Genomic DNA, 13273 nt, shown 5'->3' on the forward strand with positions numbered 1-13273 from the left:
TGGTTTCCAACTACCCCCGTAAATGGTCGCAGTTGGTTGTAATAGAAGATCTAGTGTAATAGAAGATGTAAATCTTTTGCCGACTGTTATTTTCAAAATACATTAATGATCTGCTGTCTCGTCTAAAATATTCTACCTACAACTTTCAATCCCATGGCAGCCGGTTGTACGTACCGGATTGACCCGATGGAGTCCTTCATCGGAAGAGAGAATATTAATTGTTTAAAAAAGACAAAAATTTTGACATTATAATAAACAAATCTCTCACTTGGACTGATCACATCATTTGGATGTTTGGTAAAATTGTTGTATACTGAGAACACTGTACCAAATACTGTCCAAATCATTCTCACTGCCTGCTCTGTTCTATTGAAGTGAAATTTGTAGTAGCTGCGATTCTAGGGGTGCAACAAGACTAGAGACAACCCACAATGCCATAGTCAGATATGTCCATGGACTGAAACGGTATGAAAGCCCTGCTCTGTTTTCGGAAATACTTTTTGACATGAAGTTATAAGATTTTCTCAATATTGAGATTCTTTTGCAGGATATTCTAAAAAATCTTATCCTACTTCATAAAATAATAAACGAAAGAAGTCCAAAATATCTCTACCAAAAGCTACAGTTTGGAAGAACAAACCGAAGAATATTAATGGTCCAGCCTCGATATCGCCTTTTAATATCAGGATAGCATTTTTTTGTAAATGCCATCCGACAATACACTACTTGAGCAACGCTAACAGTTTTAAACAATCCTTAACAAAATATTTTCAAAGAAATACATAAGTTCTAAACCCCCGACGGTTGAGTCATCTGTTGCCCTAATACGAAGTACAAGGTCCACACTACTTTTTGTATGGAATTTTATATGAAAACGCATTTTTTAGATTTTTTTTGTTTTGATTTATTATTACTTTCTAATTATTATACATGTATAATGAAAGTTCAAAAAAAAAATTTATATATAACATTATTAATTTTTTATGAAAAAAACCTAAAAAATTTTAGATTGTCCATCGTCCATATTATCTGTGCAGGTGTAGCATCGATGCATAGGTGTTGAATGTTGTTATTCAGATTTTGAACGATAGGTTTTTTTTCTTACCTTTACATCGAATGCTTCGATTGCGTTCCGTATCGTTGGATATGCATAACCGCATAGTTGTTCAGCGCTCAACAAACCCCGCTGGCCATTGACCATGTTTTATAATATGGTGGACAAGAAGTGTTTGGTAGTGCCAATTGTTTTGTCAGCATCAGTAGGAATGACCGTCGTCTGTCACTTCTTGTCCACCATATTATAAAACATGGCCAATAGCTAGCGGTTTGTTGAGCGATTGCATGTATACGTGTCAAGCATCTGGTCCATTGTATCAACGTCCGATTTGTTGGCGATGTAATCCAAATAGCAATCCAATAACAAACGGCTTCTCCTTCTCAGTTTGCATGTCCACACCGCAAGTATAATGTTGTGTCGACATCAAAATTACCGCTGTGTTCTTCTTCTGCACATATGAAAATAGTGCTATATCGCTTTCGTTGAAGCCGAACAATGTGCTGTTGACAGGACTCGTCTGATTCTTTGGGAATTCCTGAACGCACTGTTCCAACGTATGCGGTTTTCTTCATGATCAAAGTACGCACAAATCCAAAGTTGTGAAAAAAGTGACGGCGTAAATTGTACGGCCCTTGCTTCACCTCTAGTGTCTTGTCAAGCAATTTCCCAAAGTAAATCATTCCTTTGACAGGATACAATGATTTTGAGTCGCAAAACCACCATATCTTTATACCATACTTGACACACTTCGATGGAATGTATTGTGTGAAGTGGGTACGGCCCATTAACGGTCATGCGGAGTATAAACTGCTGCCAAGTTAGACTGCTACATTTGCCAAATATCATTAATAGCAAAGTTTTAATGTTGATTAGTCGTTGCTGTCGCATATTTCCATTGTCGATTCTAAGGAATTGTTTTATGCGCTTCATACAATCTAATAATAATGCAGCTTTATATATTCAGTATGGCCATTGGTTATTTAAAGGCGCCAACAACTCGCCTTGTCATATCGAGCCGGGATAGCTGTGTTAGTTGTATTTGCCAAATTTAATGCAGCGTTCACTTCCTTGCCATTCCGATTTGATTCGCGTATTACGATGTACGCCATGTCTTCGGTGATGAGCGAGCGGAATATGGTAAAGGGATCATATGTGGATCCTACTGGTCCTGGATCCTACAAGCCAGAAGACATTTATTAACGATTTCTTGAAATTTCAGTACAAGGGCCGTTTCACACGTTCCCGTACTAAACACATTTAAATATCAATAAAAACTGTTGGTCGGATGGTATTGAAATTTTATTCTAAATAATTTTTCCTTGGAATACATGTGGACATTGGGTATACTTCCCATGGACCATCAAGGAGTAATTTCAGTTTGTTTTCCATTTTCATAACTCTATTATACAAATATTGTTATACTTTTAAACAACCCAATGTACATGTCAAAACCTGCGAGCTACCGGGCGCGTCCACAGGTTACATATAGTGAAATGCTCCATACGGAGTAGCTGCAACGGCATTCGCGAACAATCAGCGGCTTTTGCACAAATACTGAGTGCCTATGATGCTCGATATGACAAGGCGAGTTATTGGTGCCTTTAAATAACCAATGACCACATTGTTCCCGCGGCGATCGGTCTTTTGAACCGGAACGATCTTGCTCACATAAGAGCTTGACGGGGATCGCCACCTCTACAAAATGAAAATGTGGCTACAACAACAACAATACTTTTATTAAAATTGTTTCATAAGTAATAGGGAAATATCCTACTGAATGAAATCAGCAAGTTTTTTTTTTTTGCTTTATAATCTATTATCAAAATAAAGTAATTACAAAAAAAAATTGCGAGAATAGTGAACATAGTACCAGCCTTTGCCGAGCAGGGGAACCCCCTCCGAGGAATGTCAGGAAGAATATCAGTAACAAAACGAATATCGACCCATATCAATCATACCTTTCCCGTCAAAAGCTTTTGTTTGTTGTTCATCAGCAGATATGTATATGAGTTTTTAAATGAACAAAAACTTCTTTCAACTAGACAGTTTGGTTTTCGACCAAAGCACAGCTGTATAACTCAAGTTTGAATGATGAAATGCTTTCCTATCTGGTATTGCTAGATCACTCCAAAGCATTTGACTGTGTTTACCATAGCATATTATGTAGAAGGCTTAAAAATGTTTTTCAACTTTTCAAGCACTTCAACCAAGCTAATAACTAACTACCTACGGGATCATGTCCGGTCTGTAGTGGTAGGAAATCACGTTTCCACACCATTGCATAGAAAGCAGGGAGTGCCTCAAGGTTCCATTTTGGGACCGCTTCTGTTTTGTATGTATATAAATGAACTGCCCACCAGACTGACACATTCAAATATCCACATCTATGCAGACGATGTACAAATTTATCTGAATTGCTCAAAGACAGAACTGTGTCATGGAATAGAGAAGCTAAACACCGACTTCAGATATATCAACATGTGGGCTATGGAAAATAATCTGCACACAAATCAAATCAAAGTTTATTGTTTTTTTCAAACCGCTGCCAGAAAGTGGTGTGCGAATACCCTGTGCAAATTGGAAATAACGCTATCAAACAGTGTTTGATTGATAATTACACCAAGATTTTTTGCTTTATATACCTGTTTGATAGCGTTATTTCCAATTTGCACAGGGTATTCGCACACCACTTTCTGGCAGCGGTTTAGCCAAAATAAAACAGCTGTTTTCGAAAATTCCCTCTCCCAAATTTTTCCTCTCCCCATTCAATCAGAATAGGAGGATTTTATTCGAGGGAGAAATTAATTCCCTGGAAGTTTATTCCCAGGGAATTTTCAGAATTGGACTGAGAGTGTTCTTAACATTCCGAGGATTTTGCCTGTCGCTGATATGATATGGACCTTCCATGTTAGTGTTTGATTGATAATTACACCAAGATTTTTTGCTTTATATACCTAACATGGAAGGCCCATATCATATCAGCGACAGGCAAAATCTTCGGAATGTTAAGAACACTCTCAGTCCAATTCTGAAAATTCCCTGGGAATAAACTTCCAGGGAATTAATTTCTCCCTCGAATAAAATTCTCCTATTCTGATTGAATGGGGAGAGGAAAAATTTGGGAGAGGGAATTTTCGAAAACAGCTGTTTTATTTTGGCAAAAAATTTTACTATTATTTTTTGGAAAAAAGAACTTAAAATCGAAAAGAAGTTATAAGGTTGTTAAAAAAGTTTACAAGCATGTTTAGTGTTGCTTTTGTAATGTTTGTTTGTTTGCTTTTAGTATTTTCATAGTGCACAATTATGGTCTACAGCCTCTCACGAAATTTGTGTTGCGATAACAACTTTCCGTTCTCATCCAAAATCGTTGGCTAAGATGAGGTGTTTCCAAAGTGGTCTGGTGGACGTTGGCGTATTCCCTTGCCAAAAGGTAGCTGAATCTACCGGATCGTTCTTGGGCAGAACTACTTAAGTGAGCTTCGACTACGTCGTCAGAACGCTGTGGTGGTCTGCCTGATACGCTGCTTTATCTAGAGATCAACATTTATACAGCTATAACTTGAATATCTAATCGACATTCCGGGCGGCGGCCGCTTTTCTTGTTAGTTGGGACGGCTGTTGGACTATGAATGTATTTACAATATATCCCTGTGGCGTGAATGTTGCCAAATGTGGCACCAAGTATTCTTTAGTAACTGATGGTCTGAAGTATAATGAAATAAACAAGCAGAATAATTGTTGCATATCAATGAGTGTTGCCTGATTCTACTTTAAGCTCAATAATGAGGGACCTCTTTTTAGTATCACTTTGCAACATCTCTTTATACATATGGGTCTAAGGATATTAAAATATGAATCACATGTTTTGATACCTATGCATATCCCGTGGCAGCCGGATTGACCCGATGAAGTCCTTCATCAACAAGGACTGTCGCCTCGTATCTTCAACACACTGCTATAACAACAACATACAAATGTTTATTCATGTACCAATTCTAGAATTTTCGTCATTTATTGTCAATAAACCTGAAAAACGTATGCAAACCTTCTGTGGTGGGTACATGACATTTAAGCTGGTAGAACTTAACAAAATTTGTCCCTGTTTTTTTTTTTGAAAGTGAAATGAAAAAGTGAAGTGAAAAATAATTTGCGTACATAATAAATTGATCGTAACTAATAAGAAGTGGTAACATTTTTTTATAAAAAGAATTAAACTCATAATTTTTTATACTAACTCCCTTCCATTTGTTTAGGGAATTTTTCCCAAATTTTATCATCTCATTCTCCCTTTTATTTCGATTCAGAATACCTACTTTTTTCCCTGGGAGACATTTTCCATTTTCGAAGTTTTTTAGAATAAGGGAAAAGGGAGTAGGGAACAAACTCCTAGGAAATTGTTATTCAGAATAGGGAAAAAAACTCCTAGGAAATTGATATTCAGAATAGGGCTGTCTACAAAACACATTTATACATACCACAGAACATCTGATCTCTTAGCAAAATCATATTTTTTACCTATACTCCTATAAGGCTGTAAGTTGTTTAGCCAATGTGCCTCGAGAAGCAGAAATCTGTTGGAAATGTCACATAACGCGATAATAAGATGGTCTAAAGAGATATGCAAGTGTTTCAACTCTTACAAAAAAGTAGCATGGTATAGCATTCGGCGATTTACTTTTTATAAGAACACTTTTAATGATACATAAGTTTGTGTACAACAGAACTCCTGAAAATTTTTACGCCAAACTTAAAATTGGTAGATCTAGTAGAAAAATTGTAATAGTACCCATTCGCTATCGTCTCCCTCTGAATGGCAATTTTTCTACAATGCTTTTCGCCTTTGGAACTCTCTCTCTCTCTCTCTCTCTTCAAATGCTTTTAAGAAAGCTTTATATGAACATTTCTAATAATTTTGTTACCTTTTATTTTTGTTAAAAATTGTCTACTTATGACAGGAAACTTATTTATTAATTTGGTTACTTATTTAATTATCTTATATAATTTTTTTTTGTTAAATTCGATTTTTATCAACACTAAATTTATTATTAATTCAACTATTTTAAATTGCAAATTTTGCCAATTCCACTAACATATCAATGAGTGCAGTCCGATTCAAGTTTTAGCTCAATGATATGGGGTCTCCTTTTTATAGCCGAGTGAAGCAGTGCGACACCTCTTTGGAGAGAAGTTTTACATGGCATAGTACCTCACAAATGTTGCCAGCATTAGGAAGGGAAAACCACAGCTGAAAAATTTTTTCTGATGGTCTCGCCGGGATTCGAACCCAGGCGTTCAGCGTCATAGGCGGACATGCTAACCTCTGCGTTACGGTGGCCTCCTATTGCAACAATCTTATTACAACAAAAGTCTCATACTATTATTATAAGATTTAAAATCTTGTACGAAAGCCGAATTTCTCACCCAGAAATTTGGAAGAGATCCCTTAAGACTCGTGCCAGTTACAGGCAGGGTTTTTTTTTAAATTAAATTCAAGGCAGTGATACCCGACATCCAATAATTAACATTGAATTTATAGGTTGGAAAAACCTACCAAAAATGAGGTGAGCCTACCAAACTACCAAGAGAATTACAAATTTTGGTAGGAACCTACCACAAATGGCAACACTGGTCAGGATAATTATAGTTACAGCTATCGTGGCTACAACAACCATAACACCATCTATGAAACAATCCCATGGCAACCGGTAGTGCGTAACGGATTGACCCGAAGAAGTCCTTAATCGGCAAGGACAGCCGCCTCAGTGCATAACACACTGCTACATCAACAACACCCAATCCCATTGCAGCCCGTTGTACACGCCGGATTGACCCAATGGAACCCTCATCAGCAAGGGCTGCCGCTTCAGTGTACGTGTTCGTCTTGTTTTTTTGTCGTGAGAGAGGTACATCCCGTAGTGCCTTCTCCGCACGCTTCTGGTCCGCGCCGGACTCTGCAAGTTCTGCTCGGTTTGCTAGAACCGCCTCCATCATCGGTCGGTGGAGTGGGTACATTTCCGATCTCGCTCTTGCCCCACTTCACTACGGGAGTATAGTCATACTGGATATGTTGCAAGGTGCTGTGCGAACATAGCCAGCAGTGGGTCACAAGCGTCGTCCTCGTCGTCGGACTATGTGACCTCCCCCACCCCCCCGATCTCTCCCTTACGGCAATATACGCAACAGCAGCAGTCCAGCCCCAATATTGCCAGGCCAGTGCCGGGAAATGTATCATTTTGCAGCTGCAACGGTCTCTGTGGCAAGATCGATGAGATTGTGGATTTCATGAGTCGGAAAAATATATTGGTCGCAGCGGTCCGGGAGACAAGGCCGACCAACACCTGCAGCTTGCACATTGGCACGGATCTTCGTGATACACTATTCCGTACAATATAGACCCATCTCGCCTGGCACTAGTGACCCCTATATGGAGTGCATGGGGATAGCAGTCAGGTCCGGTACCGCCGAGATAGAGTTATACAACGTGTACATACCGCCGGTTGGTAACTGTGTGTTAATGGCCAAGCTTACAACCCCGACATAAGTGGATTATCTGGCCATAATCGTCTGGTTCTAGGGGACTTTAGTGCGCATCACACTTCATGGCATTCTCCCCTAGGTAACGACCAGCGTGGCATAGCTTTGGCAGAGCAGATTGAAGGCTCCACGTTTTGCACGGTGAATGAGGATGCCCCCACTAGGATTACGAGGAGGTGCAGCAGCTCGCCAGACATTTCCATTGCATCCCCTGACCTCCTGAGTGACGTATCCTGACAAGCCGTCATTTCATAATTATCACCATCGACTGACCACCCGATTTCATAACCTCTGAGCGCCGGACTTTTATCAATCAGAAGAAGGCCGATTGGGCTGGCTTCAGAAGGTATACCAATCGCCGCTTCAGTGAACTGCCACCCCCCTCGGATGTGCTAGTGGCCGAGAGGAAATTCCGAGACATCATTAACGCAGCAGTCGCTCGCTTTATAACAGCCGGTCGAATACCCCAAGTGCGGCCCAATTTCACTGGATCAACAAGCCTATTCGGAACATACAAACAAACACTTCTTTCTTAAATTTTAACTTCGAAGATTTTTTTTAATTAGAATTTTCTGAAAATTTTCGTTGGAGTTAAAAACGAAGCACTTTTTTTTAATTTCAGGTGAAATTCTGTGGCGAAGAAGCTGAAGATGCAGGTGGTGTGCGAAAGGAATTTTTCATGCTACTCTTAAAGGACCTTATTGATCCCAAATATGGCATGTTCAAGGAATACGAAGATTCAAGAGTAGTTTGGTTTGCCGACATGACATTCGAGACTGAGGAAATGTACATTCTGATTGGCATCATTTGCGGCTTGGCAATATATAATTTTACAATTATAAATTTACCATTTCCATTGGCATTATACAAAAAGATAATGGATGAAAAAGTTGATCTTTGTGATCTGCGAGAACTTTCACCAACATTGGCTAATTCCATGCAACAGATTTTAGATTACGATGGTGATGATTTTGAAGAAACATTCGATTTGCATTTTGAAATATCCAGAGATATTTTCGGAGAAAGTACGAGCGAACCATTGAAACCCAATGGAGCGAACATAAGTGTAACAAAAGAAAATAGGTAAGACATTTTTGATGCATACCATACAAAAAGAAACGTGAGTGTAACGACTATTTCATATTTCATTTCAGACAAGAGTTTGTAGATTTATATGTGGACTTTATATTCAACAAGACTGTGGATGACAAATTTAAAGCATTTCAAAAGGGCTTTATGAAGGTAAAAAATAAATTTGTCCAGCAAGATTATAGAAACCTTTGTCTTTCTTTTTAGGTATGTTGGGGAAGAGTTTTGAAAATATTTCGCCCCGAGGAACTAATGGCAATGGTGGTGGGCAACGAAGAATATGACTGGAAAGCTTGGGAACTGAATTGTGATTATAAAAATGGTTACACAGTTAGTGATGACACGGTAAGCGGGCAAAATTGAAAATTTATCTACATATGATTCCCCGTTCCTTTATGGAATGTTCTTGGGAATAGTAGATTCTCAGAAATAGTTAATGTTATTTTTTTGTTTTTTATATGTTAGGTAAAATGGTTTTGGGAAACATTTCACGAGATGTCTTTGGAGGACAAAAAGAAATTTCTGCTGTTTTTAACAGGCAGTGATCGTATACCCATACAAGGCATGAAAGCCATTAAAGTAAGTTGAATTATTTCCCTTTGCAGTATTAAGCTAATGAATGTTTTGACTTTGTTGCATTAGATGATCATACAGCCCACAAATGATGACAAATGCTTGCCAGTGGCCCATACCTGTTTCAATCTTTTGGATTTACCACGTTACAAAACAAAAGAACGCTTGAAATACAAGTTGATGCAGGCAATACAACAGACTCAGGGTTTCAGTCTTGTATAATATACTCAACATCAACGTTATATACAAACACAATTTTTTCCTCCCCATATAGTTAAGTCAGTACCGCTATAAAGGTAGCTGGGTTGTTAAAAATGCCTTAAGTTTTCGTTTGTCATTTAAAAGACAAAGTTTGTTAGGTTTTTTTTTGTGTTTTTTACACTATTATTGCATATGAATTTTTAGTTTGAGTACATGGCGTCCTTAACCAGTTTTTGAGCGTGCATGGTACGTTCAAGGCTTAAGGTTATTGCCGACTTGCAAAGTTTTTTTTTGTACTATCAAAAAGTTTTGCCTTCTCCGTTATCACTCAATTTTTATAATCTCGACATGACTTTGATGCGTTTGGATGAGCTGAATTATGTATTCAACTATTCACTGGAATCTTGTTTCGATATGCCTCCATATAAACTGATCTCATGATTTTACGTTTTTTTCTAGCCTGCACAGGTTTTTTTTAGATTTTTGGCGAAATCAGTCTGATGAGTTGTGTTATGTGCTGAACTAAGCAAAATACCATAATTGGCTACAATGGTACCCATATAGTCCAATTCCTCATTTTTAACTCACAGAAGCCGTATTTTTTTATACCCACCACCGTAGGATAGGGGGTATATTCATTATGTCATTCCCTTTGCAATCAAGGGATTGCAAAGGGAACGACCCTACAAAGCATATATATTTCGGATCGTCGATTCAACGATGTACGTGAGTCTCTCTGTCTCTCCGTCCGTCTGTTGTAATCACTATAGAGTCTTGAAAAATTGAGATATTGAGCTGAAATTTGGCCAAATCGGACCATATTTGGATATAGCTGCTATATAAAGGGTCTAATGCCCATAATTATTATTTTTCATCCGATTTTGTTGAAATTTGAAACAGTGAGTAGTTTTAGGCCTCCCGACAACTGACCCAAATATGGTTCAGATCGGACTATATTTAGATATAGCTACCATATAGACCGATTTCCCTATAAAGGGTCTGAAGAGCATAAAAGCTTTATTTATTATCCAATTTCGCTGAAATTTGCAACAGTGGGTTATTTTAAGCCTCCCGACATCTGACCTGAATATGGATTAGATCGGTCCATATTTAGATATAGCCGCCATATAGACCCATCTGCCGATAAGGGGTCGGAAGCCAATAAAAGCTTTATTTTTTACCCGATTTCGCTGAAATTGGAAACAGTGAGCAGGTTAAGACCTCTTAACATCAGACCTAAATATGGTTTTGATCGGACTATATTTGGACACAGCTGCCATATAGACCGATCTCCCGATAAAGGGTCTGAAGGCCATAAAAGCTTTATTTATTACCCGATTTCGCTGAAATTTAAAACAGTGCGGACTATATTTAGATATAGCTGCCTTATAGACCGATCTCCCGATAAAGGGTCTGAGGGCCATAAAAGCTTTATTTATTACCCGATTTCGCTGAAATTTAAAACAGTGGGTTATTTTAACCCTACTGACACCCGACCTAAATATGGTTCAGAGCGGACTATATTCAAATATAGCTGCCATATAGACCGATCTGCCGATAAGGGGTCTAAAGCCAATAAAGGCTTTATTTATTACCCGATTTCGATGAAATTTAAAACAGTGGTGGGTCATATAGACCGATCTCCCAATAAAGGGTCTGAAGGCCATAAAAGCTTTATTTATTACCCGATTTCGCTGAAATTTAAAACAGTGGTGGGTCATATAGACTGATCTCCCGATAAAGGGTCTTAAGGCCATAAAAGCTTTTTTTATTACCCGATTTCGCTGAAATTTAAAACAGTGAGTTATTTTTAGCCTCCTGACACCCGATCTAAATATGGTTCAGATCGGACTATATTCAAATATAGCTGCCATATAGACCGATCTGTCGAAAAGGGTTCTAAAGCCAATAAAAGCTTTTTTTATTACCCGCTTTCACTGAAATTTGAAACAGTAAGTTTCTCTGAGCCTCACGATATCCGATCTTAATATGGTTCAGATCGATTTATAATTGGATATATCTGCCAAAAAGACCAATATTTTGATGTACAAAATTGAATAGACCACTAAATGTCTGTGCCGAATTTTGGGTGCTTAATTTATCCAATTTTCTCCGGATTGTGACGAAATGTGGTTTACATATATACTCGAGGTGGTGGGTATCCAAAGTTCGGCCCGGCCGAACTTAATGCCTTTTTACTTGTTTTTTGTTTGTTTTCAATTGCACTAATATTAGTCCTGCTTGGTGATATTATGCGTTGTGCAAACAAGGTTAGGTTAGATTGAAGAGATTGAGCCTCAAGCCACTATGGAGATACATCTATGCTATTAAACGGCTCTAGATACCGAAAAGTAACCTCAAAAAAATCTATGTTGAGAATCCCGAGCTGTTTACAATAGCACTCACAGTTCTTTATAATATGCCCCTAAGATGGTTCAAGTTTGGTATCGTTTCGGCAGTTATGTGCCAGAGTCTTTTAGCCCCGAAAGCTAGGCATTGACATTGGAAATGTTCCAACAACTCATAATCTTCGCTCTTGCCCTACACACACTGTCACTTGCCGCACCTATTGTGCATAAGTGTGACCGTAGTTCTATGTATCCCGTAATGATACCGAAAACCATTCAGACCTCCTTCCTACTTTCTCTTGTGCAAATTTACCATTTTCTCTGCGTAAAGATAACTAAAATAGGACAGAGTCTGCCCGTTGTTCTTTCACATTGCAACTTTTCCAAGACCCGGTTATTTAAAGGGGTCAATTTTTACAAATTTAGAAATTTTTCTAAGTTTCATTCAATATCAATGTTTTGAGCGTTCAGCTATTAATTAAATTGTAAAAACATATACAACTTAATACAGAAATGGAAATTTCAATATCGAATTTGAAAATTATACTACTTGCCATCGTTTTTTGAACCACACATACTTTAATGCTTGAAAGTAGCATAATAGTGCTAGGATATGATAGTAGCAAAAGAGATTTCTTTGCCATACATTCGTGCTGAGTATTTGCACAGGTAAGGACGAAGAAAGAGTAATAAACAGAAAACAAATAATAACTATAAAAAAAGAAATGTAAAATTTTAATTTATTGCATTCTCCAAGTGTGTGGGCAGTTTAACTATGTTTATACTTTTTTCTATTTATAAGTAATTTATTTAGATTATATAGCTTGCAAAACTATAATCTTTGTGTTAGTTCAATCGGAGATGCCTTGAAAACAAATAAACGAAATGAAGTTGTTGATTGTACTCAAGATTAGTCAGACTGATACTAAATTAAATACAACAATAAGTAAATCTAAACACATTTTTATTGATACAAAAAACTGAATTGTTGCATTTTCCAAAGTCCAAAGAAAAACGAAATAAAAAGAAAAAAACAAAATAAAAAGAAGCCCATAAACAAATGAACCAGCGAGAAAGAGGTGAAGGCATGCCAATCTTTTTTTTTTGCCTAAAATCTTTTTTTAAGGCCTAAAATACCGTAACTCCTCCATTTTTTTATTCAAATTTAAAGCATTCTGCAGTTTGAAATTTAAAGGCGATTCGTAAAATAAACAGAATTACATAAAATATCACATTTTATTTTTTGCATGTTTTTTAGCAAAGGCTAACCCCTTACGAAAATTTTCAATTTTTGATGCGAAAAATTTTTTCGAGTTGATTATACAGCATTGTAGGTTGTGGCAAAAGATTCGGTTTAGCGCAACTCCTATGTTTTTTCTTCAAAAAAATAAGCACAAAATCACAAAATTCTTATCGAAAAATGACAAGAAAATCAACGAGAGTTTGCAATTCCTATAACATCTTTAGTTTT

General features: G+C 37.5%; 1 protein-coding gene across 2 annotated transcripts in view; it reads left to right on the forward strand.

The window, feature by feature from the left end:
• The window catches only part of LOC106090917 (probable E3 ubiquitin-protein ligase HERC4), a 33951-nt gene extending 21188 nt beyond the window's left edge, over positions 1 to 12763 (forward strand). For both annotated transcript variants that reach the window (XM_059363783.1, XM_059363784.1), the window contains exons 11-15: positions 8214 to 8674; positions 8746 to 8833; positions 8888 to 9025; positions 9146 to 9259; positions 9323 to 12763. In XM_059363783.1, the coding sequence (XP_059219766.1) occupies positions 8214 to 8674; positions 8746 to 8833; positions 8888 to 9025; positions 9146 to 9259; positions 9323 to 9475 (954 nt within the window). In that variant the 3' untranslated portion in view covers positions 9476 to 12763. The remainder of the gene's footprint in view (positions 1 to 8213; positions 8675 to 8745; positions 8834 to 8887; positions 9026 to 9145; positions 9260 to 9322) is intronic.
• The last annotated feature ends 510 nt before the right edge of the window (positions 12764 to 13273 follow it).

This window comes from Stomoxys calcitrans, chromosome 1 (genome assembly GCF_963082655.1).
Source record: "Stomoxys calcitrans chromosome 1, idStoCalc2.1, whole genome shotgun sequence".
Lineage (NCBI taxonomy): Eukaryota > Metazoa > Arthropoda > Insecta > Diptera > Muscidae > Stomoxys > Stomoxys calcitrans.